Source organism: Octodon degus, unplaced genomic scaffold (genome assembly GCF_000260255.1).
Source record: "Octodon degus isolate 3935 unplaced genomic scaffold, OctDeg1.0 scaffold00050, whole genome shotgun sequence".
In the NCBI taxonomy this organism is placed as follows: domain Eukaryota; kingdom Metazoa; phylum Chordata; class Mammalia; order Rodentia; family Octodontidae; genus Octodon; species Octodon degus.
In genome coordinates this window covers 5,545,655-5,572,877 of record NW_004524626.1, presented here as the reverse complement: position 1 = coordinate 5,572,877, position 27,223 = coordinate 5,545,655, and the positions used below count along the sequence as shown (strand labels likewise).

The 27,223-nt window shown below is 54.5% G+C and overlaps 2 protein-coding genes and 2 pseudogenes across 10 annotated transcripts in view; 2 read left to right on the top strand and 2 right to left on the bottom strand.

The window, feature by feature from the left end:
• The window catches only part of Mier2 (MIER family member 2), a 21,057-nt gene extending 5,740 nt beyond the window's left edge, over positions 1 to 15,317 (top strand). For 3 of the 8 annotated variants that reach the window (XM_004632642.2, XM_023717076.1, XM_023717075.1), the window contains exons 2-14: positions 2,916 to 3,006; positions 3,941 to 4,083; positions 6,379 to 6,504; positions 6,986 to 7,109; positions 7,486 to 7,577; positions 7,884 to 7,953; positions 9,964 to 10,115; positions 10,422 to 10,503; positions 10,615 to 10,709; positions 12,102 to 12,226; positions 12,407 to 12,495; positions 13,651 to 14,068; positions 14,301 to 15,317. In XM_004632642.2, the coding sequence (XP_004632699.1) occupies positions 2,916 to 3,006; positions 3,941 to 4,083; positions 6,379 to 6,504; positions 6,986 to 7,109; positions 7,486 to 7,577; positions 7,884 to 7,953; positions 9,964 to 10,115; positions 10,422 to 10,503; positions 10,615 to 10,709; positions 12,102 to 12,226; positions 12,407 to 12,495; positions 13,651 to 14,068; positions 14,301 to 14,322 (1,629 nt within the window). In that variant the 3' untranslated portion in view covers positions 14,323 to 15,317. The remainder of the gene's footprint in view (positions 1 to 2,915; positions 3,007 to 3,940; positions 4,084 to 6,378; positions 6,505 to 6,985; positions 7,110 to 7,485; positions 7,578 to 7,883; positions 7,954 to 9,963; positions 10,116 to 10,421; positions 10,504 to 10,614; positions 10,710 to 12,101; positions 12,227 to 12,406; positions 12,496 to 13,650; positions 14,069 to 14,300) is intronic. The other 5 variants (XM_023717074.1, XM_023717070.1, XM_023717073.1 and 2 more) reach the window with 4 other exon arrangements.
• A 2,844-nt stretch (positions 15,318 to 18,161) lies between these two features.
• LOC101565492 lies at positions 18,162 to 18,808 on the bottom strand (annotated as a pseudogene).
• Positions 18,809 to 19,110: 302 nt separating this feature from the next.
• Positions 19,111 to 21,164, bottom strand: LOC101572656 (annotated as a pseudogene).
• A 1,976-nt stretch (positions 21,165 to 23,140) lies between these two features.
• On the top strand, positions 23,141 to 26,946 carry Plpp2 (phospholipid phosphatase 2). 2 transcript variants are annotated; one of them, XM_004632641.2, is made up of 6 exons: positions 23,141 to 23,291; positions 25,037 to 25,188; positions 25,306 to 25,580; positions 25,729 to 25,786; positions 25,966 to 26,142; positions 26,311 to 26,946. In XM_004632641.2, exons 1-6 carry the CDS (start codon positions 23,240 to 23,242, stop codon positions 26,464 to 26,466), a joined length of 870 nt encoding a protein of 289 aa, XP_004632698.1. In that variant the 5' UTR covers positions 23,141 to 23,239; the 3' UTR covers positions 26,467 to 26,946. The 2 variants fall into 2 exon arrangements, with proteins under 2 accessions (XP_004632698.1, XP_023572935.1); XM_023717167.1 differs by lacking the exon at positions 25,037 to 25,188 and having other exon boundaries at positions 23,161 to 23,291.
• Positions 26,947 to 27,223: the final 277 nt, after the last annotated feature.

Genomic DNA, 27,223 nt, shown 5'->3' with positions numbered 1-27,223 from the left:
TGTTTCTTTTCTTTCTTTCTTTTCTTTTTTTTTTTTTTTTCTTTTTTGCGGTTCCGGGGATTGAACTCAGGACCCTGCACTTGCCAGGCAAGCGCTTATTCTACTGAGCTATCTCCCTGGGACCTGTTATTGTCTGTTTCTGATTGTAGCCACTCTGTGATTGAGAAGTGGTGTAGAAGTACTGTTCTTCCATGGAGCAGTGTTGAAGCATGGTTTTGTGTGCTTATTGGGTGTTTGAGTGTCTTCTTTTATTATTATTATTATTATTATTATTATTATTTTAGGGAAGGGCCTACAGGGTTTTCAGGGTCTCACTACTAGATTGGACTTATAGTGATCCGCCTGTTTGCAATCTCCCAAGAGCTGGGATTACAGGTACACACCTCCACGCCCTGTCTCAATTACCTTCTCAGCACACTTGGGGGTGGGGCTAGCACAACAGGCCCCGGGATGGAACCCCTGGCCCCTGCGCCTGCTTGCAGGCACTTTAATCCATTATGTATCTTCTTTAGAGAAATGTGTAATCAGGTCCTATGTCCAGTTTTATTTTATTTTTTTAAACATTTCAATTTATTTTTTTGTGGTGCCAGGGATCAAATTCAGGACCTTGTGCTTGCCAGGCAAGCACTTATCGCACTGAACTATCTCCCCTGCCCCTATGTCCAGTTTTAAACTGGATTGTTTTATTTTTTGTAAGAGTTCTTTTTGTTGTGTATTTTACCAGATACATAATTTGGAAATATTTTCTTCTTTTTCTTCATAGTGTCTTTTTTTTTTTTTTTTTTTTTTTTTTTAAATGTATTTAGTACAGGGTCTCACTGGGCAGCTCAGACATAATGATCCTCCTGTTTTCAGCCTCCCCAGCCCTGGGATTACAGGTGTGGGCCACCATGCCTGACTCAGTTCACCTAATCAGTGCGCCCTAGGGTAGGGCTGGCGTAGCAGGTGGTGCCAAGGAGCAAACCCCAGTCCCTGTGCTTGCCTAAGCAGGTACTTAGTCCGCTGAGCTATCTTGCTGGCCCTGATAGTGTCCTTTGAAGCATTAATGTTTTCAATCTTATTTTTTTATGAATTAAGGACAAGGTCTACAGTGTGTACCAGGTCTCACTATGTAGATCGGATTTGTAGTAATCCTGTTTTCAGCCTCCCAAGCTCTGGGATTACAGGCATGTGTGCACCACCACTCCCAGTCTCAGTTGCTGCCCCAGTGTGCCCCAGGGGCAGGGCTGACATGGCGTGCAGGGAACAAACCCCTGTGGCTGTGCTCTAATTAAGCAGCTTTAGTCCTCTGAGCTATCTGGCCAGCCCTAATGTTTTCTTTTTCTTTTTTTCTTTATTTTATTTATTTATTTTTTTTTTTTTGCGGAGCTGGGGATTGAACTCAGGTCCTTGTGCTTGCCAGGCAAGCACTTATTCTACTGAGCAATCTCCCCAGCCCCCTAATGTTTTCAATTTTAATGATATCCCATTTGTGTATTTTTTCTTTTGTGATACACACACACACACAGAGGTATATATTATTTATGTCTCATCTGAGAAATTGTTATCAAATGTAGGGTCACAAATATTTATTTTATTTTTCTGTAATTGTATCATTTTAACTTGCTTTTTGGTCAGGGTCTTTCATCTGTTGAGAGTTAATCCCTGAATGTGGTGTGTGGTGGGCTTCACCTCTGTTCTGTGTGTGAGGGGTCCAGTTGTCTGTGCACCATTTGCTAAAAGGTGCCTACCTGTTCCCTGTTGTGTTCTGTTGGTTCTGTCCTCAAGTTCAGTTGTCATGGACATCGTTTGACTTGTGGGTTCTCAAGACTGTCCCACTGGTATGCATGCCTGTCCTTAGGCCAGCACTATGCTGCTTTGATCACTGTGGCTTTGTGGTAAGTTTTGAAATTGGGAGTGTCTTATTTCAAGATTGTTTTGGCTACTCTGGGTCCCTTGAGTTTCTCTGTGTGTTTTGGAATCTGCGTGTTGATTTCTGTAGTTGTGGGGTTCTGATCAAGGCGACCCTGAGTGGGTCACCATGTAGGCACCCTCTTAATGTTGTTTTCTCAACTATAAGCCTGAGGTGTCTTTTTGTTTATGTATACACTTTGCCCATCACTTGACTCTACTACTGTGAATGGAATCATTTTCTTATTTTTTTGTGGACTACCCAATACTAGTATATAAAAGTAGAATGGGTTTTTATCTATTGGTGTTGTCCTCTTCAGCAGCCTCGATAAATGTCCTCATGGATTATTTTGAGTAGTTTTCATTATGATTTTCCCGCATGTACACAGATCACTAACAAGAAGAGCTAGCTTTGTTCTCTGTGACCCAGTGGATTCCTTACACCCTCGGGTTCTGTGTCAGCGAGTGGTGACGGACACTGTGCTGGTCCGAGGAATGGCGAGGATGTGTCTGTCACCTTTGAGCACTGAGCACAGCAGTGGCTCAGTCCTGTCTCTTCCTACCTTCACACAATGAAGGTTTCCGTCCCATGAAGTGTAGCTGTGCAAAGTGTGGAAATAGTGATTTTTCAGGATATCCACAAGCTTGTTCAGACTTCACCTCTGGTCCCAGAACATTTTCTGGTCAGTATTTTCATACACTGTGTGGCTCTGTGTCCAACTGCTTTGCTGAGCTGTGTGTCCTCAAGGTCCATCCACACTGGGGCTCATGTTGTGACCGAGAGCTTGTTCATGAGCAGTTGGCAGTTCGTACTTGTGACACGTGGTGCCGTGGCTGTTGTGGGAGGCGTGTGGCATTGGCTGTCTGCTTGTCCCGCTCTCAGTGCCTCTTCTTGGCCACAGAGAGGAAGCCGTCCTCAAGGTCACCAGGAGCTAGGCTCTGACCTGTGGTTGCTCCTGGGTGCCACTACGGGAGGCCCAGCAGCAGTCCAGTCTGCTGAGCTAACTGTGTCTCTTCCTCTGCAGGCCTCCTCGCTGGGGAGGCAGAGTCCTCGCGTGGCTTCCTGCCTTGCACACAACCTGTGCCCCCGGGAGCCCAGCTTGCAGACAGCAGCAGGTACCTTCCTCACCCGTGTCTTCCCACCAGGTCCCCCATGGCCTTTGTACCTGTCAGAGGCAGAACCTGTGGTGGCTTGGCTGAGCAGGGGCAGAAGCTGAGTCTGCCTCATCAGGCCAAGTGCCTGTTCTCTGTCACAGCAAGGACCAGAGTGCAGATCTTGGGGAGGTTGCGAGGTATGGGCTGCACAAGAGATACCCCATATTTCTCCACCTCTCCTTAGCTGGCTGCTTGGGGATCAAGTCCTGATGGGACCCCTGGTCTTTACCCTGCTCTGGCCCAGCCCATGAGAGGGCCCCACCTCGGGCTGTACCTGCCCGGCCCCAAGCCCTAGCCTGGCATTTTTGGATCCTTGATTATTTTCTCTCTTTCCTTTCTTTTTTTTGCTTGTTTTGCATTTGACTTACTGAGGACCAGCCAGAAAGATAGCTGTGAATACCCTTTCTCTGCTGGTGTCCTCCTTCCTGTGGGATGTGCCTGTCACAGGCTTCTTGCTGCTGTTCTATGGCCTACCAGACCTGTCCCTACCTCAGCCTGCACAGTGTGACCTGTGTTTGGGGTGTGAGCATCTTAATCCACTGTGTCCCGAGTGGAGCCAGGCCCAGCCCGGTTCCTGAGTCTCTGCTGCTGACCCCTTGCTTGACTGGTGCTGCTGGTCCCTGTAAACTTTGAAGCTTCTATGCATGAGGAAGACCAAATGTCCCCCAGAAAGAAGCATGTGCCCCACATCTTCTTGGCATGCCTGTTGCTATGTGTTCTCTTGGTTTCCCATGCGAGAAGCCAGTCCATACACTTGGTGTATGCCATGGGTTTCATCCCTGAGGACAGCAGGGCCACTGTTGCTGCTCTTCCTGAGAAATATCCACGTTTGCATGGTGGCGGGATACAGGTGAGGCAGCTGCTCATCTTACCTGGGCTGTACTCTTTTCCATAGTGGTGTCCATGGGCTCTGCAGACCCTCAGTTCAGCCTTGCTGAGATCCTGTCACAGAACTACAGCCTCCGGGAGGAGTGCACAGTGACCTCAAGGGGCCCAGACAAGCCTGTGGGGGAGCTTGACAAGGACTTCATCGCCCAGGTGTGTGGGGCAGGGCCTCTGGGCACTCCTTGGGCTTAGGCCCTGCTCACAGAGTGCAGAGAGCCCTGCTGAGAGCCGTTGCCTTCTTCTGTATTACAGGTTAAACTGAGGCATTTATGAAATAGCATTTTCTAATTCAGTAGGATACCAGCAGTAGTGCTGGGTTGTCAGCTCCCTGGTGAGTGCTTGCCTGTTGTGTGTGAAGCCCAGGGTTCCAGCTGTAGCACCACAGAAATAAAGCAGGAAAAACCCAAATATGTATTAGTGGAAATTTTTTTTTTTTTTTTTTAATGAAAAAAACCAAAACCCTCTGGGTGCAGCAGGTCCACCCTTTTGCTAGAGGTATCATCAACTCCACAGATCTGGTGCCTTTACAAGGCCTTGTGTGTGGCCTCCATGCTCCCCCAAAAGCCAGCAGTTGGTAGTTCTGAAAAGAGCAGGGGTGTCAGGTCTTGCCCAGGACTTTCTCTTTGGTTCTGGTGAAGTCAGCTGAGCTCTAGCCATGTGGGATCCTGTCAGCTTGCATCCAGCAGCACTCGCAGCCCCTTAGTTCCTGACATGCAGATCTTCCATTGTAAGGCTGAAACCTTATTGGTGAGGGTCCAGTCTGCCAAGGCTGCTATAATGTGACTCCTGAGACTCAGTCTCTTCAAGTTTTGATTTTTTCATAGTTCAGAGCTGAAAAGTCCAAGGTGCAGCCAGCAGCATGGGCTTCTGGGAAGGCTCTTTCTGCCTTCTCCACCTGGTGACTGATGCCCCTGGAGTCTTAGGAGGACACTAATCCTTTTAGAGCAGGACCCCACCCTCACATTCTCCCATACCTTAATTCATTTTATGTAGGCCTTATCTTTATCTCCACATACAGGCTGCCCTATGGGGTATGGTGTTTCCTAACAGTTAATGTCCTACCAGTGACATAGAATTTTTTGAGTACTGAGGCTTTCCCATATGAAGTTCAGGTGTTTAGACCTAAGTTTTCTAAAGTTCTATGTGGCTTAAAGGCAAGTTTTGTGTGGTAGTGAACACAGTGAGTTGTCTCCTGGCTCATGTTGGAGGCAGCATCCTTGGAACGCAGTGGGGTGGCCTGTGTTCGCAGCACTGTTTGGAGTAGACATTGGGTGACTTCTTCCCGCCCCCTCTCCACACTTGCGCGTTGTGAGCGCAACCTCACCTGGCGTCCAGCAGGTGGCATGTGTGCTTCTGTTTCCCACAAAGCAAAGTAAAACCTGTTTCAGTGAGATTTCCCCTGGTTACCAGTTTTGTCCTGGGCGTTTGTATCTGTGAGGGACACCTTACAGATGTGACACCTGTGCCTGGCTGGGGAGTGCCTGTGCCAGCTTCTTGCCCTGGCTAAGGCTGCCACAGTGGTGCAAGTATCATCATGGGGAAGGGTGCAGATGGTGTCCTGGTGCTGCTGCGAGTGGCCAGGAACTCTGGGGTCTTGGGCCACTTTCCATCTTCCTAGCACATGCACCCTGGCTTGGCACACTGATTGGCCTGTACGTGGGTCCCGTGGGGAGTAGTGTAGGTGGGGAGCAGGGCTGGCAGGAGGCTGGCGGTTTTCCTGTGGACCTGAAGTTCTTGGGATGAGTCAGAGCAGGAGATGGAGGGTGGAGGTGCATGTGCTGACATTCTGGGGTGAGTGGCAGTTTCCAGGACATTGGGAACTGATGTCAGCCCACAGGGTAAGGACAGAGTATAGCAGGTACAGCAGCCTCGGAAGGCAGAGTGGCCCATGAGGAGAGCAGCTGTGTGTGTGTCCCTTCCTGCCCAGGAGACTGAGTCTCACCCTGCCTTCTGTGTTACCGCGTGGCCTGAGCCTGTGACTGTTGCTACCCGTAGCACTCTGGCCTTTCCAGGCCCAGTGTGGCTATTACTGTGGCAAGGGCTTGCTTTCTTAGTGTTCTGAGGTTTTTCTTTTAAATCAGAAAAGTGGGTGTTCATTTTACCAAATCCGTTTTCACATCTGTCTCTTCACCTATTTGTTGAGTTCATAAGTTGGGGTGGCCAAGTGCCAGGTACCAGCCATCCTTGTGTTCTTGGAGTCTGCCTTGGGTAGTACACTGTGCCCAGGGAGGTCTGGCTCCAGGTGTGCCTGTCCCTAGCTGCTGGCCTCTGGGCTCTGGTGTCCCCTCTGTGCCCATCCTATGCTGGCCAGGCAGCACTGCCATGTGGGGATTGACAGGCGCAAGGTTAACCTGTGCTCTAGATTGTGATGGCCAGTGAGGTTCAGGAGTCTGAGGGCCTGCGCCCAGGGCAACCCCTTCTAACAGGGCCCTGTCTCCTCTTGTCCAGAGCAGTGACATGCCCCTGGACGAGCTGCTGGCACTGTATGGCTATGAGACGTCAGATGCCATCTCAGAGCACGAGAGCGAAGGTGGTGACACAGCCCCCACCCTCCCCGACATGACCCTGGACAAGGTAAGTGCCATTCTGTCCTGCAGTTGCCTTAGCAAAATGGCCATAGGGCAGGATTCATGCAAGGCCCTGGCTGCCTCACAGCTGGGGCGAGGTCAGCACCGAGAGGCACTGGCGGCTCGGGTGAGGGAGACATGGTCAGCAAGCCACATCTGATGTTGGTGGACAGAGTGCAGACCTGCAGGCTATGCTGGGAAGTGCCTGAGAGGGAGCACCCAGAAGTTGAGCATTGACTTAGGAGGACTCAGCCCCAAATATGAAGTGGAGGGAGCTGGCACTGCATGTGGCTGGACCTGCCCACCACTGTGCTGGTCTGTCCCTGCCACTGCTGCTTGTCTGCAGAGGGAGTGACAGTCCAGGGTGCCTCCAGGGCTGCTGGTGAGGGTTTCTTGCAGTGGCGACTCTGCTATCATCTCCTTGGTATCATTTTGAGATGGGTACAACAAAGCCAGATGCAGCATTTTCTTTGCTTTCTTGTTATAAGGAACAAATAGCGAAGGATTTGCTCTCTGGGGAAGAGGAAGAAGAGACGCAGTCCTCTGCCGATGACCTCACCCCATCTGTCACCTCCCATGAGGCCTCTGACCTTTTCCCCAGCCAGAATGGACGTAGGTGCCCCTTCCTCTTCCCAACACCCGTTCAGGCTGGCTCGGTTAGACATGAATGCGATACCCCTGGGTGGCTGGGCTTTCCTTCATGCTGGCCTGTGGGCTGAGACTGGGGGATGGGCTTGGTCTCAATGTGGAGGCAGTGGTGGCTCCTGGAGCAGGCTCAGGGTAGCCTTCGTTGGCCCTCCAGACTCCCTTGCCCCTTCCCTAGCAGCAGAGATGAAGAGGCCACTTCCTCATGGGTGATCTTAAGCGTATGCCCAAAGTGTGGGTCACAGTGGAGGGGGCGTCACTAGAAGAAGGGACTGGTGGGCTGCAGCAGGGAGAGGGCCAGGCCCTTGAAGCAGGCTCAACTCACACCTCCCTCTTTTCAAAGCCCGTTTCCTGGCTAGTGGTGACAAAGAGCCAGGCTCCTCAGCCTCCTCTGACACCGAGGAAGACTCTCTTCCTGCCAACAAGTGTAAGAAGGTACGTGACCTGGGCATTCCAACCCCTAGAAGCCAGCTGGCACCCCAGAGCCCTTAACTATGTTTGTGCCCCCTGGCTGAGGAGGGGGTGTCCCAGTGGGCTTCTGCAGTGGCCCTGGGATCTGTGCTACAGCACTGTGGCCTGGCGTCCTGTCCAGCATGCTAGGTTCTCCACCCACACCCAGGCTTCTGCCTCCAACCTGAAACCTGCAGAACTGGGCATTAGCAGGCGGGTGTTAGCTGTGGTGGGTATGCCCCCACTGCCTGGACACATTTGTGCACCCTGACCCCAGCCTTTCCTCTGCAGGAGATCATGGTCGGGCCTCAGTTCCAAGCTGACCTGAGCAACCTGCACCTAAGCCGGCACGGCGAGAAGAGTAAGTGGCTGGAGCAGCCATGCTACAGGAGGCTGCGCTTGCTGGGACTCGGGTCCTTGGAGGTTCACTTGGGGTCTCTGGCCATCCTCCATCCACGCTGCTCTATCCATCACGCTGCTTGGTGCACCTGCCCTGTGTAGGCTTTTCTCTAGCTGCCCCCCTCCCTGCCTGTGATTGTTTTTCCCTGGCCTGAACTCTGCTCACTTAGCCCTTGGGCAGATACCCTGGCAGACAATTTGCCCAGTTGTTCCTGCTCCCTGTGCCCCACTTTGTTCCTCTGTAGGGTACTTGCTGTTTCTGGTTGAGATGTATGCCTGTCCTAGTCCCTTTTGTGCATCCCAGGTGATGTAGCTACTTGGCTGCTTCTGGCTCAGGAATTATTTTCTCTGTGACTGGATATCAGGCCATTGAGGAGGGAGGGGACAGATACATGGGACTGAGGGAGGTGGGGACACCCTCTGGGCCTCAAACTCAGGTGTGGACAAAGTCATGGAAGACCTCAGGTAGGGACAGAGGAGACCCAAGGACTTGCTGTGAGAAGGGCATTGTGTCACCTCTTTGCCCACAGTGTGGCCCAAGCCTCTGGGCCTCGTGTTGTAGGCTCTTCTTGCCCATGCAGGGGACAACTGGGGCCTACGGATCTCGTGGCAGGTCTGTGCCTGAGCTTGTCTGTGCCGTGGGTGTGTCCTGTGTGCTACCACAGTGTTTCCTCCTGTGCATGTCTGTGTTTGGTGTGACAAGGCCCTCAGTTGTGTGGATGTGGCTGCCAGTGTCTGGTGAGAGCTGGCGTCCTCTAGTGGGCAGGCTCTGCTGCATTCACGCAGTGCGTGGGACACGCCCCACATCCTCCTCAGTGCACGTGTCATCCATCTTGTTGGTCCAAGTTCTCCCCTTGTGGCTTTAGTGCCTTGTCCGCAGGCAGGAGTGTCTGCAAGTCCCTTACATGCCCTCTTCTGGTGTCCTGTGCAGGGTTGCGCTGTGTCTCCCTTTTCGGTTTGCAGGTTTTGGGTGCTGTCCTGGGTAGGCTGTGTGCACAGCAGTGTTTCTCCATTTTGGGGCTCACCCTTTGACACCTCATGACAGAGAACTTGCCAGTCTGTCTCTATGGGAACATGGGTGTGCAGCAGCCCTGTGTCTCCTGGGGCTGACCACTTCCCTTCCTCTGGATGTCTTGGTGCCCAGAGGTGAGCTCACGCCCTCTGTGCCCAATGGCACCATGTGGGAAACTCCTTCCAGGCTGAGAGGCAGTGTTTCTGAAGGGCCCCAGATGTGGCTTTCTTTCCCGCTCGGCACTTCAGTGGCAACTGTGTAGTCTTCAGGGCCATGTCCTATATCTCATTAGGCCTGTTATTTGTGTAATACAGAAAAGTGTTTAAAATACTTTTTTTGGTGCTTGGTTCTCACTCATAGGAGTATATCTTGGACTTTGAAAATTCTGTTGTATATTCTGTGTATAGTCACGAGGAAGGCCAGGAGTGCTAATCCATGAGCCTTGAGCTCTGTGCTGATTCTGTAGAGTTTTCATCTACACTGTCCTGCTTCTTTCTCCGACATGTGCCCATATTGTCATAAATGGCACCATAGTACTTGTGCTCTTGTGCTCCCTGTCGCCTTTTCTTGTGTTTTTCCTGGGACTCTTTCTTCCAGGGAGGCTGTGGGGTGGCCTGGGGTGGCTGTGCTGTCTTGTAGTGTCCTGCAGGGGTCTTGGCAGGGAGAGGCCTCCCCCAAGTTTTGACAGTGCTGGCAATCAGTAGTGGGGCAGGGGACTTCCTTGACCCACTCTACCCCACAAACCCTTCCTGTGGCCCTTCGTACCTCCTGCTGGTATCTCCTACTTCCCTGGCTTTGTTGCCCCACCACCCTGGATCTGATGTCCTCCTGGGCACACTGACCTTGGTCCTCTTCTATACATTGAGCTGCCTATGGCTGAGGCTGGCAGGCCTGGACCATGAGCCCACGTGACCCACTATGCCCACCTTGACCCAGCCCTGACTATGCCTTCTCCTGCAGTTTATGAGAATGAGGACCAGCTGCTGTGGGACCCCGGAGCCCTCCCTGAGCGGGAGGTGGAGGAGTTCCTGTACAGGGCTGCCAAGCGCCGGTGGCAGGAGGTGGCTGGCTCCCAGCTCCCAGAGGGGGAGGCCGTGAAGGACAGCGAGCAGGTGGGCCCTGTGCCGGGACAGGAGGGAGGCTGACCACAGGGGCCAATGTGGGTATGAACACATTTACAGCACTTGTCATGAGAACAAAGTGGTGTTTGTGTCCCCCATGTCACTCTTGGAGGTATAGACACCTTTGTGTGTTGTAGGGGGGTCATGTGTATGCCCCCACTCTCTTGAAATGGTGGTGTAGACACCCTCCCATACTACTTGAGGTGGTGGCATAGATGGCCCTGCATCATTCTGGGGTGCTGCTGTGGATGCCCTGCCCAGCCTCTGCACGGTAATTTGAGCAGCATATCCCCCCAGGCGCTGTACGAGCTGGTGAAGTGTAATTTCAATGTGGAGGAGGCCCTGCGGAGGCTGAGGTTCAATGTGAAGGTGATCCGAGGTGAGCCAAGGCCCGGGCACCTGCCCCACTGACCACCCTGCCCCACCCCAACCCCCAGCACCCCACCCCATCCCCAACACTCCACCCCGCTGACCGTCCATTCCGTTGCAGATGGGCTCTGTGCCTGGAGCGAGGAGGAGTGCAGGAACTTTGAGCATGGCTTCCGCGTGCATGGAAAGAACTTCCATCTGATCCAGGCCAACAAGGTGAGGGCCCTGCCACAGGCCCATCTATGTCCTGCTCCAGTAGTTCCTTTCCCAACTTAGAACCAAGTCACACTGAAGGTGACTTCTCACAGCTCTGCATGATATGTTCCACTCTGTGGCCAGGAGCACCAGCCTGTTGTCAGTGTGTCCTCAGAGTGAGCCATCCATTGGCTTGGTCCCCACACTAACTGGGTACTCAGCCCGAAGCTGTGGGGACAAGGGTCTCCTGGTTCTCCTGTCTGGGGGCCCTGGTCCTTCTGCCCTTCCTGGATGGGAGTCCTGTGTGGGTCACTGCACCCTGCAGTAGTGCAGCAACCCTGTGACTTCTAGGCTGACTCCCTGCAGCTAGGCTCTGTGTAGAACTGGGCCTTCCAGCTGTCAGTGCTTCCATGCCTGTGGCCCCCCTTGTGGTTGTGTGATCCTTTGCTCTGGTTTTGTGATATGGGGATTTGCTTATGTAGGTCCCTTGATGTCTTTCTCTAATTGAGAGGCAGGAGATCATGAACAGTGACATTATTCAGGGTGACTGTGCCCAGGGCTGGGCCAGAGGCAGCACTTGATCCTTTTGCATCATCAGACTTCAGCATCTGAGTCTTCCAGAGCCCCATGGCCTACCGTTTTCCTGCTAGTGGCTTTTGGCTATGCACCTCTTATTTTGCACAGTGTTTAAATGCAATCAAAGCGCTTACTGCCCGGCCCTCCGGGTGTGTTCGGTGCAGTGTCTGGCCAGGAAAGTGGTTCTCAGAGGCCAGACATTGGTGCCTCCCATCGGTAGGGTTCTGTGTACCCAGAGCACCTGAGGTGCAGCCCTGGCATTAAGGGTGACACTTCCCTGAGGACGCACTGCATCCTGGGAGGCGTGGGTACTGCTGGTGTGGGCCACAAATGCCAGGGCCTGCCACTGCCTTGCTGCTTCCCGTCTCAGCACACCCTGACTCTCCTGTTGTGTCCTAAGTAGGACTTAGAATGTGAGTTTCATAGAACCCAGGTGTCTTGTATATGCTCAGGCAATTGTCAGGATGGGGTGACACTGTGTCCAGGGTTCCTTAGCTCACATGGTGTTCTCTCTGGGAGCTCTGTCCATGGTGACTTTGAGCTTGGAACCCGTTACCACCTGTGCCCACGTCCTTAGAAGCAAGTTGGGGAGGTGGACGCTGGCTGATCCTCCCTGGGCGACTGGGTCAGGGAGGTGGGGGGTAGGGTAGGGGTGGGGTCTCTAAGTGTTTGTTTGTGGTGTTAGTGCCACATGGGGACAGGAGGGTCCCAGGTTGGGGGCAGAGGCTCTAATGGGGCCTCCGGTCCAGCAGTAGTGGCCCAGGAGCCTAGATGGATGGGGGAGAAGTGGGGCTGAGGCCAGGGCCGGGAGTCAAAAGGGTCCCTGCCATTTTGCAGGTGCGTACGCGGTCAGTGGGTGAGTGTGTGGAATATTACTACCTGTGGAAGAAGTCAGAGCGCTATGACTACTTCACCCAGCAGACGCGGCTAGGCCGGAGGAAGTACGTCCCGTCCGGAACCATGTGCGTGCAGCGCTGCTCTCGGCAGTAATGTTGGCTGGGCCACCTGCCCGAGGCTGGGCTGGGCTGGGCTGGGCTGGGCTGGGCTGGGCTGGGTGGGTGGGTGGGGCACCTGGGCAATGCTTCAGGGTCAGGGAATTGTGCACCCTGCTTCCTGGCCCCTTACAGTGCTTCTCCCCATAGGGATGCGGACCAAGACTTGGATGGCAGTGACCCTGATGGTCCTGCTCGCCCCCGTGCTGAGCAAGGATCCCTGGCAGGTGCGTGTACAGGTGAGCTGCAGCAGGACGGTGGTGGCTCTTTCCTGGCACTGTCCTGGGTCAGGCACCACTTGAGCACTGGACCTCCCATGGTCTTGGGCTGCCTTAGCAGCACCATGAGCTGTGTTGCTTGGGGACAGTTCCTACCTGTCACCTGAGTCCCATCCCACAGGGCCTCTCAGGCTTGGTCTCAGTGTCCGGGGCTTAGTCCCAGTCAATAGGTTGCTTGGGGAGGCCACAGATGAATTATCCAGATGTGCTGCTGTTTTGTTTTTGTGACACCGAATAGAACCCAGGCCCTGGGCATATAATATAAGCTCGCACTTTCGATGGCATCTGCTGAAGGAACAGAGTAGGGCCCCTTGCTTCCTTGGGATACCTCATTTCCAGAATCTAGCATGGTTTGCCCAGAGGATGCCCATGCTTGCCAATTCCCCAAATTCTGTGTTGAGCTGGGCATGTGTTGAGACTGAGGCAAGAGGATTACTGTGAGTTTGAGGCCAGCCTGAATTATATAGCAAGAGCTTGTCTCAAAAACACTAACAGAAAGATTCCACCAACTGATGGACTATGAGGATGTAGGGGTGTGAGTCTCACCCTATCCACATTCAGATTTTGGGGGTCGGGGAGATGGCTCAGTGGAATAAGTGCTTCCCTGGCAAGCGCAAGGGCCTGGCCTGAGTTCAATCCCCGGTTCCGCAAAAAAAAAAAAAAAAAACAAAAAAAAACAACACTAATGGGGCTGGGGAGATAACTTAGTAGGATAAGCGCTTGCCTGGCAAGTGCAAGGACCTGAGTTCAATCCCCAGTTCTGGAAAAGAAAACCCAAAAAAAGAAAAAAACCCACTTAACAGCAAGAATTCAGATTGTATGTGATGCGCCTCTGTGACGCACGGGGGAACGGGCTTCACATGGTTTCATGTTCACCCAGTCCTCAGTGCCACTGTGTTTTTTGTCACCCCCCTGAATGGTTGTATCTGGTCCCATTTAGAAATGTGCTTTTGACCCAGTGAGTTGGTCCCTTTGCTTGTGTTTTAGCTGTTCATGTGGCCTTTCTGAGGAGGCCAGGCAGGTGCCTGCACAGTGACAGCGAGCAGTGCCTGTGGGGTCCAGGTGGGCTGGTGCAGGTGCCAAGTGCAGCCAGCCCCAATTGTGTTCTCCCTGCAGAGCCGCTGAGTGTGGACTGCGCAGCCAGCGCTCACAGTGAGCCCAGAGTGGAATCTGGTGGCCTTCCACCCTTGGAGACAGGGCCCTGTCCTTTCCGGCAGCCCGACGAGACTCCTGCTGTGCTTATGCCCCAGCGGCCACCAGGCCTGGGCGACCCGGCTGTGTATCCCTCAGACACAGCCACTCCAGAGCCAAGTGTTAGCCCAAGGCTGGCCGTGGACTTCGCCCTGCCGCAGGAGCTGCCCCTTCTCTCCAGCCACGTGGGTCTCAGTGAGGACCCTGAGGAGCCTGTGGCCCCTGCACAGGTGGCCTTGTCAGTTGCCGAGTTTGGACTCATCGGCATTGGGGACGTGAACCCTTTCCTGGCTGGACACCCAGCATGCCCAGCGCCTGGGCTGCACTCAGAGCCCCTGTCACAGTGAGTACCACCCCCTCATCCCTCCAGGCCAGGCCTCACCCTGTAGCATCTGACATTACTCTGCTGTGAATCTGAACCACCTTGGCACTAGGTAGTATATTTATGAGGCTCACAGCCAAGAAGGGACAAGGGTGCAGGTGCCAGGTTCCTACCTTGGCTCAGCGCCCTGTGCCTTCGCCTAAAGGGTATCCTGGGGTGGGGGAGCCACTGACTGTTCTCCTCTCTCTGGCAGCTGCAATGTGATGACCTGTTGACCCCTGGCTCCTGGCGGGTGTGCGCAGCCTGGACTGGACTTGGCCCCGAGCCAGACCTGCCTGTCAGTCTTCCTGACCCCTGCCACCTGGGCCTCTGTGATGCCTTCTCTGCTTCAGGAGACAGCAGGACTGGGTGAGGTGGCCAGGGCGGCGGCCCTCACCTCCTCACAGACTGGACCTGGGGCCACACAGACCTTGGCTTTGGTGCCTGGCACTGCCACTCTGCTCCAGGCCACCGTCGCATCAAGGGACCCACTGGCAGCGGGCTCAGAGAAGGCCTGTCCCTTGGAACACAGGGCAGAGCTGGCCACCAGGCCCCTTCCAGCCAGCAGTGGCAAAGGCAGATGTCACTGCCCCAGTGGTGGGGGATGTGGGCAAGACACGCACCAGCAGCCTCTGTCGGGGCGCTTCAGCAGCTGTTGGCTCTGTCCCTACATGTCCGGCAGGGCCCTGGGGTCAGTGGGCCGCTGCTGCTCCGTGCCAGGTCCCAAGGCACAGAGCCATATACCTCGCTGTCTGGCCCCACCCACCCCTGCCTCCGCCCCATCTCCACTTCAGGAAAAGCCGCACTTTATGCCCCACTGCCTCCAGCCCCTGCATCCCATCTCGACCCTCCCGAGGTCGGAGTGGGGCCCTCAGCAGGCCCCAGAGACTTGAGGCAGGTGACTCTCATCCTTTTGCTGCCCCTTCCTCTTGGCGCCAAGGTGGGGTACTCCAAAGGGGCTGAATGCCAGCCCCAGCACGCCCTGTAGTTTTCATTCTGTTAGAGGTGGCCTGGCAAGGCGGCTGGGGTCCTTGTCCTCTTCCCGGCCTCCTGGTTCTGTTTATGTTGGTGTTTACAAGGCGGAGTGGGGTCCGCCCAGGGTCGGCAGCGCGGTGCTGGCTGGAGCCATCTGCACTGGACTCGACTGTCCCTTGCCCCAAGGACCACACTGTGAAGTGAAACTGCCTTTGCCCCTTCGCTGTTTTATTTATTAAACTTGATTTGAAGCCCAGGTGCCTCTTGGTGGATGAGGTGGGTACAGGAGTCGGGCCTCCCTCATCATCTTTGTGGGCAGAGCACACAGGCTCTGTGGGCCAGGAGCAGCAGGACCAGCGCTGGATGTGGAGCCAACAGCTGCCACGCTGCAGGCGGGGAGGCCTGGGTCCCAGAGGCTGGATTGGTGCAGCCCTTGTGGGGAACGCAGACAGGCTGGACAAGGTGTGGAGGCCAGAGAGCAGGGTCTCCCCAAGAGCAGGCACCACATTTGGAACAGACTTAGGTTGCACCATGGTCCTTGGCCCTGTCAGTCTCATACCAGGTGGCTTGGCTTTGTACACCTGACTAAATGCCTGGGAGGAGTATTGGGAGGGAAGTTTTGTCTTGGCTTAGGTTTTCATCCCTGGTCAGTTGGCTGTGTTACCCCGCAGGAGTGGGGACCAACAAGGCACAATGGCTGGAACATGGCAACCAGGAAGTTGCTAAAACTACAGAGCCAGGGAAGAGAGCTTGGGCAACACTGAATCCCCAGCTGCCCCACCTAAGAGCTGCTCAGCTGTGAATTTGGCAGCTGGTTGCTCTGTATATGCCCTCAGTGGCCACCTCTGGACATGGCTGCTGGGAGCTGAGCCCTCGGCATGCAGGCTAAGCTATTGCCCATGCCTGGAGGTGCTCTGCTGCCTGCTGGGCTCTCCTGACTGTGATCAGGACTGGTGTCCCTCTCAGCTTTGGAATAGTCGAGCAGGTGTGCCTGTTGCGGGTGCTGCATTGCTACGCTTCAAGGTCTCAAGCCTATGCGCGTCGAGTTCTCGTGTATTCGTACTCAGAGCTCCCCTGGCTCCCGAGGTCTGTGACACTTCTCTGCAGCTTGGATAGCCCATGGTGTAGACAGAGCTGCTCATATGGATCTGGGCTGGAGTCCACAGTTTTGCTAGTTAGCTATAAACTTGCACACAAGGGCTTCTTTTGGTCCTGAGTCTTCAGCCAAGACCTAGCCCCTCACTGTTGGCTGGTGCAGTGAGAAGCAGCCCTGAGCTCTTGGGGACAGCTGGGGGTTCTGAACCCATCCTGGGCAACTTAGCAAGTGCTGGTCTCAAGATTTTAAAAATTTAAAAAAGCTGAGACGGTGGTGGGCACCTGTAATTCCAGCTCTTAAGAGGCTGTAAACAGGCGTATCACTAGGAGTCCCATCTAGTAGTGAGACCCTGAACACCCTCTAGACCCTTCCCTAAAATACAATAAATAAAAAAGCTAGGGATGATCCTTATTGTGGAAGACCTGAGGAGCTGGGGATATAGCTCAGCAGTGTAAGCACCTGGCTGGCAAGCCCAGGGTCCCAAGTTTGATTACATACCAAGCAACAAGAAAAACCTTACATGCAGTTGGTTTGTTTCTTAATTGTGTGTGTGTGTGTGTGTGTGTGTGTGTGTGTGTGTGTGTGTGTGTAGTTTACCAGTAAAACTCAGGATCTCACACTTGGCAGGCACACCACTGAGCTAGTTCCGTTCCCAGCTCTTTAAATACTTTCTGGGGCCTTGAAGTACCAGCCCTGCCCCTAGTGCGCTGAGTGGCCATAGAGACCAGGCATGGTGGCACACGACTGTAGTCCCAGCACTGGGGAGGCTGAGGCAGAAGGATCACTTAAGTCCGAGCTATGTAGTAAGATCCTGTACCAAATACATAAAATTTAAGTAAATAAGTACTTTCTGACACCCCTCACCCATATATCCCCTTGTCTCTCAGTCTTGTTAATCTTTGTTTCTTGTGGAGACTTTGTCATTCTTTTGTTTCTGTGTGGCATCTTTTTCTCTTTTTTTTTTTTTTTGTGTGTGTTTGTGTGTGGCATTCTTTCATCTCTGAACACTGCAGGGTTTTTTTTTTTTTTTTTTTTTTTTTCTGTCTGAACTTCGATGAGCCTGGTTCTTGTTCTTTTGGGTCCTGGGCCCTGTGGGTCAGCCTGGCCCTCAGACCTGGCCCTGTGTGTTTCCAGGCAAGACCCGCAGTCCAGGGCCCTTGTTCTGTCCTCTGCCCCACTCTGGATAATTCTGAGGCCTTTCCTTGCAGGGAACTAAATTTGCTCTATCCAGGCTGCACCCGAGGGCTCTTCACATAGTTTCACTTTTAGAATTTGCACCTGCATTTTTCTAGTTCTTGAGACATGATGGCCCTCCTGCCTCAACCTCCCAAGTAGTAGCTGGGATGCCTGGGCTGTACCACCCTGTCTGGCTCCATCTTCTGTATTTATTTTATTTTTATTTATCTTAGTATTTGGTACAAGGTCTCACTGTGGGTTGGTCTCATGATCCTCCTGTCTCAGCTTCCCCAGCGCTAGGATTACAGGTGTACGGTTTTGATGGCTGGTGTGGCAGGCAGTGCTGGGGGTTGAACCCAAGTCTCTGTGCTTGCATAAGCAGGTCCTCAGTCCACTGAGCTATCTTCCCAGCCCTGTATTGTTTTGTTGTTTTTTTTTTTGTTTGTTTTTTTCAAGGTCTCAGTTGGAGTTTAATAGACACTACAAAAGGCTGTTGAATGGCCTTGGCCCTGCTGCTGGTACATCATACATTATCAAATGGTCCACTCGTAAATATAGCTCAGGCTATTACTACCAATGTAAGAAAAATTGTTTTCCCAGGCCCTGTAGGAAAGGCATATATTGCCCCACACATCTTGTGGGTTTTTTTTTTTTTTAATAATTTTATTTATTTATTTATTTTGTGTGTGCGTGGCCAGCTCAGCCCACCAGGGGGCGGGGCTGGCTGGCATGTGGTGCTGGGGGATTGAACCGCGGTCCCTGTGCTTTGCTTGGCTTAGCTTGTTCTAAGTAGGTGCTTTAGACCACTGAGCCATCTCACCAGTCCCACATCTTGTGTTTAAAGCATGAAAAGATGTACAAAAGAGCTTTTGTTCTCTTGGCCCACTGCTCATTTCTGCTCAGAGAAGTACTCTTTGCTTTTCTGGACATCAGGCTTGATGGTGTCACTGCCAGGCTTCTGCCCAGCTGGGCACACTTCTCCATGTTTGTCAGTGAACTAGAAGGCCTGTGCGAGTTTCGGAGCTTCATCTACAGAGCGGCCAACAGGAAGATCGTTTACTGTGATCTGCCAAAGGATAATCAGTGATAAAGAGGCCCCTGAATGAGATGCCTTCATCAGCCTTTTAGACCCCACCATCCTGAGCAAGGGTGCGCTTGGGATCTGACGCCAGGGGAATGTTCACAGGCCCCAGTCCTCCTGTTCCCTGGGTGTGTCGATGCGTGTCAGATGACCAGAATGAGAATCCACAGATGCACTGATCACTTGGCAATTAAGTTTCTTAAATTCTTCTGCCCTGTCACTGAAAGCAGTTGTCTCCGTGGGGCACACAAAGGTGAAGTCAAGAGGATGAAAGAAGGACACAACATGTTTTCCTTTGTAGTCAGGTTGATATCTTTGAACTGACCCTCTGGCATCACAGCTGTGGATTTAAAGTTGGGGCAGAGTGCCTGATTTTGGCATTTTGAGAGGACATCTTGCTATGAGCAGTTCCCATGCCGGGATCTCCCAACCACAAGTCACCAACAGGGCTGAACAGGACGCCTGGCCCTGTATTTTTTTTTTTTTTCTTTCAAAAGCAATTTATTTATTTTCCTGTACTCTTTATAATAGTCACTACAACCTGCTACTATGGTTGTACTTCGCATATTACTGTTCGAGTCATTTAAACATTGATCTACATCGTTCAAATTCTCTGGCCCAGGTTTTCTGGGACCCACTTCCCCTGCAACATTGCTTTCTTGTTCTTTTTTTTTCAGGAAAGGAAAAAGTATGTACGTTTATTTTACACAGTTGGGTGAAAAATAAATTTGAGAGAAAGTAAGATAAAATTTAATATGGTCTCATACGCCCTGCAGGAGGTGGTGCCCGATTTGGAGGGGTAATCTCTATGTCCAAGTAATCGCCTATTTGGAACTTCTGTGACTGCAGAGTCATGGAATCATCTGTCCCCTTTCTGCCAGACATGGTGCTGCCAAGCTCCTTAACTCGATAGCTAGGTCTTTTAAGATCCATGAAAACAATTGCAAAATTGAAGTGTGTGCCCTTCTTTCTAGCTTCTGGGTAGACTTCTTTTACTAAGCTAGTTAGTTCTTTCAAAGTTGCATCCATCCAGGTGTAGATCTGCAGCTCGCTGGATGGGACATTGCCGCGGGAGAACTCGTCCATACGGTGGTGCCGACCGTTGTTGGTGGTGAATACCTGGAGCAGCAGCGGACATGTCTTCTCGCTGTCAATTGGCTTCTCTGGCTCTTTCTTAATTTCCTCCGGAGTAACTCGCGACTCCACCACCATCTTCTTGCTTCTCTGCTTTCTTGTTCTGTAGTGAGACTTCAGGGATCCTGCTGACTTCAGGAGCCCTGTGCTGCTTTGCTGCTACCCCCTCCAGGGTCATTCTCAGTGACCTCCTGTCCCCTCCCCTTGTGGCTTGGAAGTTTCGGGTACATGGTCCCGTCCCCTGTGGCAGACATGTGAATTTTGCCCAGTGGTTTAAATTGTACCCCTATAGTGCTCACTTCGGCAGCACATATACTAAAATTGGAATGATACAGAGAAGATTAAATTGTACCCCTATAGTAGGATTTCTTGGGTCTCTTGGGAAACTGACCAAAGCAGAAGAGTTTATTTTCCTGTTTCTTTTCTTTTTTCTTTCTTTTTTTTTTTTTTTTTTTCAGAATGGGGGATTAAACTCAGGTCCTTGAGCTTGTCAGGCAAGCCCTTACTATACTTAGCTATCTCCCCAGCCCCTTCTTTTTTCTTTTTCGAGACAGCCTCACAGTGTACTTCAGGCTGCCTTTAAACTCGTGACAGTCCTGCCTCAGCCTCCCAAGTGGGGGGTTACTGGCTTGAGTGGTGGGACTGGCACTGGGCAGAGGGAACAGCAGGAACCAAGGTGCATGGGCAGCAGGGGTGGCAGCCGCACGGGGAACAGACTTCCTACTTCCTATTGGTAAGCACCAAGGGTAGGGGCCAGGCCACTGAACATGTGCCCTCTGAGCCAGGGAGTTTGAAAGTTTTGGAGGTAGAGGGGAGTCTAGTGGGTCTGCTCTGGGACCGTTGGTGCTTCTGCAACCCTTCTCTGTGTCAAACCTCAGGGCCTGGCCACTGCTCTGTCACCCTAGAGCCATCCCTCTGAACAGCTTCCTGTCCTCAGCTCCCTGAGGGTCTTGTTGAGAAGTGGTTTGTGTTCACTCAGCATTTCCTTCTGGCTGCATGGGGGTCTGCTAGGCAGAGCAGAAAGCCAGGCTTCACCTAGCAGCTTCCAGGGATGAAGGGAGGGTGTGGTCCAGACCTGGGCCAGGCTGTGCTGGACATGTGGGGCGCTGCGTCAGGGCCATCTGGGCCCATCCAGTGCTGGCCCTGCTGTCCAGGTAACTGTTCACTCAGGTTAGGGTTGGGGGCTTATTTTCCTGTTTTGTAGCACCTAGGTAGGGTGGCCAGGTAAGATCCCAGGATGCCCAGTTAGATTCTAATTGTAACTAATACAAAAAAAAAAAAAAACCATACACTGAACAGTATTTGGGACATAATGCAAAATAGGTGTCCTGTGTTTCCATTTGCTACACTGAGCAGCCCAAATCCTGGGCCCTTCCAGGTGGATGTTGATGTTACCTGTGAAGCGCATACCCCTTCCTGATCCCCTGGGAATTCCCAGGGTATTTGGGAAGTGCCACTCCTGGGGTAGCTTTGCCTGTGTTGCAGAAAAGGGATCACCTATTCTGGTCCTAGGAAGTAGGGTGGGCGGTATGGGTGGCACCTGGGCAGACAACTCACCCAGGTGGCACTGGTTGAGCACCTGCCAGACGCAAGCCCTGGCCTCCTGGTGGCAGCATGGAGACAGGATGAACACACAGCCAGGGAGGTGGTGCCTACAGGTGTCATGTGTGGGGACACAGTCCCCCTGGCTGCGTGAGGTAGTGTCATTTCACCCAGGATGGAGGCTTGGAGGCCCTGGGGCTCACCCCATCCCTGGCTGAGGTGGGACACCCTAAGTTAAGAGGTGCACCAAGTGCTGGACTCCAGGCAGCCTGTGCAACTCTGGGGTTCCAGCTGCATGGGTGCTGGGTCTGGAGTTTGAAGGCTGGGGTCCCATCCCTTGGAGAGTGCATCATGTCTTCCCACATCCCTCCCCCAGGCTCACCAGCCCACTGCAGGCCGTGGGTCACTGACCAGTCCTTGACCTAAGCTGGGGCTTTCTAGTCCCAGAATTGAACCTTGACAAGCTGCTCTATCTCTCTGGGACTGAAGAGAAGTGAGGAAAGTGAAGGTGAAATAGTGGTATCTGGATTTAGCTAGTGCCTATTGTATGTCAGCTCCCTGTGCACATTTCATGGGTATCTCAGGTCCATCAGGTCAGACTGGCACTGAGCCCCTGACCCACTGCCTGGGGCCACCTGGACCCAGAGAGTTGGTTCTGTCTGAGAAATTTGAGCAAGACCCTACTCCCCTCCTAGCTCTGCCACCTGCAGCGAGTGTCCTGGCTTTTTGCCTAGTGCCCCCTGGCCATGGGCACCCCACAAAGGGGAGCAGACAGAATCTCAAGGCTTGGGTGGCCCCAGTAACAGGTAGGATCCTTGACCCCAATCCTAATTCTAATCCTGATTTTTGCTGCCCCCACAGATTTTAATCCTGACCCTGCCTGGGATTTTAAGGACTGACCTATATCCTGATCAGCCTCACCCTCACACACGGGCCCCAGCTCCTTCCTAGGGAGCCTCTCTGACTCCCCCCTTCTCTGGCTCCCCCCTGCAGGGCTCCCCGCTTAGCACTCAATAGGTGCTCAATGAGGAACTGCTTTTCAGGGGCTCTGATACAAGGTCATCGTACACTTTGTTAGCAGGAAGTACTGAGTGCCCTCTGGACTTCCTGAGGGAGGCGTCCCCACTGGGAGGAGGGGGCAGTAGCAGTTCCATCCAGGGGTTACATTTATGCAGGATTGCACTCTCGCCCTAATTTCAGGATCTGTGCGTGAGGAACTCTGGAGGGGCGGAGCCTAAACCCTTCTGTCCCACTTCCACACCCCCCACTACACATAGGCGCTGCTCACTCAAGTGTTACAAGCCCCAGACTCCCCATTTGGGGGCTGTTGGGTCGAAGGATGGTAGACATAAATTCAGTTTGAGCAGTCAAAGGCCGCAGCGACCTCGGGGCCCAGCCTGAGTTGCAATACCGCCCCTACCACGCCCACATCGCAGCCCCTGCGTCCAGGAGGTCCTCTATGGCCCAAAGGACCAGCGCAACTATTGGGACATAGAATTTGAAAGGGGTTCTTAGTTTCCAAACCTGACAGGATGCAGGACCCTCCCTTGGGTCACAGTTTTGGGAGAGAAGCGACCCCTCTGCAGAGCCTCCGCGCCTCCTGACTTCCGAGATGTTGGGGTATCCTGCCCGGGGAGAACAGCACGCACCTCTGGGACTCTGTCGCCCCAAGTCTGAGGACTGCCCTATGTGACCTCTAGATCGCTGTCCCTAAGCATCTGACGATAGCTCCTAGTGCAAAGACCCTTGACCCGCTCCACACCCTAGGGTCCACACCCTCCCGCCCCGCCCCTTGGACCTCTGGTCCCTTCCTCTGCCCTCCTTACCCCTCTCCCCTCCCCTCAAAGCTCTGGCCACCCCTCCCTTCTCCCTTCCCCCTCTCCGTTCAGCTCTTCACCCCCTCTGACTTTTCCCGCCTCTCCCCACTTTCCAGAGCCGCCCCTTCCCTCCTCTTTTACTTTTCTACCTCTTCTCTCCTCCCCTCATCTTCTCACCCCTCCCCTTCCCCCGCCCCGCCCACCCGGTCTCGCAAGCCGCCCCGCCCCTGTCCCCGGCTGGCGGCCATGTGACCCCGAGGCCGGGCCGGGCCGGGCCGGGACCGTGGGCCAGGCAGGCGGGCGGGTGCAGGGTGGCGGCTGGTGGCGGCGGCATGGAGCGGAGGTGGGTCTTCGTGCTGCTCGACGTGCTGTGCGTCCTGGTCGGTAAGCGCTGGGACCCGCGTGGGACCCTCCTGGCGGGCACAGTCTTTGCCCACCCGGGCAGCTGCGCGTCTGGACCGGGGCTCCTGACTGCAGTGGGGGCCCTGGGACCCTGGCGCCAGCCAGTCCTCGCCCATCCTGCTGGGGTCGGCGCCTCGCCCTGCGGAGGAAGTCGCCGGTGACTCACGCGGGCGGGGCGGCGCTGCCCCCTGGCCCTCACACCCCCACCCCACGTCTCCAGGGGGTGCCGAGTCCCAACCCGGCGAGGGTGCAGCTTCTGGGCTTCTGGGCCCGCGGGCCTGGAGCGGGAGTTGCGGGGATCCCGCCGGGGGCGCTGGGACGAAACCTGCCCGGCCGGTTTGCGCCGGCCTCCAGCTCGCGCTCGGGCTCGGGCTCGGCTCTCGGAGGGCGCACCCAGCCCCCCGCCCTCCCCGGCCGGGACAAAGGCCGAGTGTTAGCACCGTGTCGGGTGCACAATGGCCCGAACTCCACTCGACGGCTGGGGGCTCGCGCCGATTTGCCTCCCCCACCCTCAGCATCGATTTGGGGTTTTCTGCGGAGAGGCCAGGCCCACCTTTCAGTCTGGGAGGAGACCTCTGCAGTGGGCCAGGTGACATCTGCCAGCCTTGGGCGGCTTCTCCGCGCACATACATTTTACTTCAATATTTAGGCGGTGCTTACTGTATGTTGGGCACCAGTCCACAGGCGGATAGTTTACCTGTTCTTCCACAACAGCCTGGACCCAGAAAGACTGCACCACCTGGCAGAGCTGGACGGCAGGCTGAAAGTTCGTTGTTGCTGTCTGCCCTGTGCCCACGGTGGTGCCCAGGCAGATGGGCATCTATCTTTAGGAACCAGTTTCTGAACACTTCAGGCAGTGAGGTTGTAGGAGGTGATAGGAGTTTTGAAGCCAGGGAGCTGTGGAGATGCCCAAATGAAGACCAGGTCTGGTGGGGATTGTTTCCTGGGCAGAGCAAAGGGCCTGGGCCCAGGCTCCATGAGGCCAGCTTTTGGTTACAGTGGGGCATCTGCATTTACCCTGGAAGGTGCTTGGCAGGGGTGTGGGTGGCATGTGGGGACCAGTATGAGACCACACCCAACTGTGAGGGAGCATGGGCCTGACGGGAGGTCCCTGACCTGCACCCTGCACCCTGGTCCCTCTGACCTCTGCCTTGCAGCAGACCCCAGCTTGCCAGGAGAGAGTGCCTCAGCCTGGGCACTGCCTGTCCCTCTGCCTGAGTGCTCGCCAGGACCCCGCCCTCTGCCTTCCCTCACCCTTGCTATCACCCCAGCCCAAAACCTGGTTTTGCCATGGCACTGTCCTCTGTGTCCCTGGAGCAGGTCCCCAGGCTGGGCCCTGGAGGAGGCTATGGATATCGTGGCCTCCTGTGCTCTGCAGTGGGCTCTTGCCTGAAGGCCACCCTCCCCCAGGAAGTCATTGTTGTTGGGCAGAGCAGGCATGTGCAAAGGCCCTGGGGCCCAGGCCTGTGGTTCTGCTCTAGACCTGACAGGAAGCTTGGAGTGCAGCCCAGGCAGAGTGTAGAGGCCCCAGGGTGGGGTCTGGTTGATTTGTGGTGTTGGAGAAACTGGAGGGGTTTCTCAGGGTGTATTGGCCTTCCATTTACCATCAGAAGAGCTCCAATGGGTATGGCACAAATGCACAGTGAGGCTGAGGCTGGCCTGGGGGGTGGCAGATAAATTTGAGTGTTAAGGCATAGCTGCCAACCCTTCCCTGGCTTCTGCTGCAGCCGCTCTGCCCTTCGCCACCCTGACCCTGGTGAACACCCCATACAAGCGAGGTTTTTACTGTGGAGATGACTCCATCCGTTACCCCTACCGCCCAGACACCATCACCAACGGGCTCATGGCCGGCGTCACCATTACGGCCACCGTCCTCCTCGTAAGGCGGGGCAGGAGTGTGTCCTGAGAGGAGAAGGGAGGAGATGGGTCGGGGGTCCAACCTGTCCTGGGGTGGGGGAGCCCCTGCTGCCAGACCCCTCACCTGCAGCCCTGGCAGGTCTCGGCTGGGGAAGCCTACCTCGTCTACACAGACCGCCTCTACTCTCACTCTGACTTTAACAACTACGTGGCCGCCGTCTACAAGGTGCTTGGGACCTTCCTGTTTGGGGCAGCTGTGAGCCAGTCACTGACCGACCTGGCCAAGTACATGATCGGCCGCCTGCGCCCTAGCTTTCTGGCTGTCTGTGACCCTGACTGGAGCCGGGTCAACTGCTCAGTCTACGTGCAGCTGGATGTGTGCAGGGGCAGCCTTGCCAATGTCACTGAGGCCAGGTGGGTGCAGGCTCGCAGCCCCACTCCTGTGGGAGGACAGGCTGGTGGAGCCAGAGTGCTGAGAGAGCCGGCAGGGGTGGTAGGCCCTGCTGGCGCCCTCCCCTCTCCTGTCCACCACCTGCTGACCCCTGTGACTTGCTGTCTCCAGGCTGTCCTTCTACTCGGGACACTCCTCCTTCGGGATGTACTGTATGACATTCTTGGCGGTGAGTGTGTTGTGATGCTTGTTAGGGAACCCTAGACAGGTTATGGCACTTCTCTGGCCTCAGTCTCCTGGTCACACCCCGGGAGTTGGGTAGGGCTGGGTGGGTTTGCTGGTTGGTGCAGATGGAAGGATGGATGTATAGACAGAGGCCCTTTCGAGCTGACACCCTGCCCACCTCAGCTCTACGTGCAGGCCCGGCTCTGCTGGAAGTGGGCCCGCCTGCTGCGGCCCACGGTCCAGTTCTTCTTGGTGTCCTTTGCCTTCTACGTGGGCTACACCCGTGTGTCTGACTACAAACACCACTGGAGTGACGTTCTCGTTGGCCTCCTGCAGGGGGCGCTGGTGGCCAGCCTCACAGTGAGTCCACGGGCCGCCCACCATGTCCAGAAAACCCAGCGGGATTTGACACTGCCGGGACCCCAGGCCCATGGCCCTCGCTCCAGCCTCCAACCCTCTCCCATCTGTCCCTGTCGTGCTGGCAGCTGCCCACCCTAACTATCTGACTGCCCTCCTTTTTTCCCTCAGGTCCGGTACATCTCAGACTTCTTCAAAGTCCGGCCCCCTCGGCCCTGCCTGGAGGAGGGGGAGGAGGAAGTGACACGGAAACCCAGCGTGTCACTGACTGTGACCCTCTCCGAAGCTGAGCACAACCACTATGGGTTTCCGGTGTCCTCCTCCTGAAGTGGGGCCTCAAGCCAGCTTGCTCATTGTCCCTCTGCCCTCGAGATGGGCAGTGTAGGCTGTGGATGGGCCCTGGTCCCTGTGACTGTGGTGGCCCGCGGAGCCCGCTGCCCCACTCCTTCTGGGCCGCGCGTCTGTGCCTGGCCAGCCCTCCTGCTGCTGTGAGCTTGCAGGGCCCCAGGAATGGAGTAAGCTGCTTCTGCAGGACTTCTGGTTTGAGTTGCACACGAGGGCCCACAGGTAATGATGGCCCAGGCTTGCAGAGTGTGGAGGTGAGCGTGGTCACGTTCAATGCAGTGCAGCTGCACCGGGGGCCACGGTGACTCCTGTGGCCCTGACCCTCCCGCTGCTGCAGATTCAAGCATCTAGCCCCGCCCCTGAAGCAGGAGCCAGGGGCTGGTGCCCCCCAGTGAGCCAGAACTTTCAAGGCTTACGCTTTCAACGGGTGGGTGAGCCATAAACTTAATTTTTTACTAAACAGCTCTTTGATCTGGGTGATTGATTTTGAAGTGTCTACTGGTTTTTGTTTTTTTTTTCTGCCCTGGAAAGTGCTTTGTTTCCTTTTCTATGTAAGTCCAGGCTGGCCTTCAACGCACTGTGTAGCTCACGTGGGCTGGAATTCTCAGAGATCCTTCTGCCTCAGCCTTCTGACTGCTGGATGACAGGCGTGTGTCATCATGTGAACCTGCGTACTTACCCCTTGTGGGTTTGTGTGTCAGGTGTGAGCAGGCTGATGGAGCATCTGAGGACACCCAGG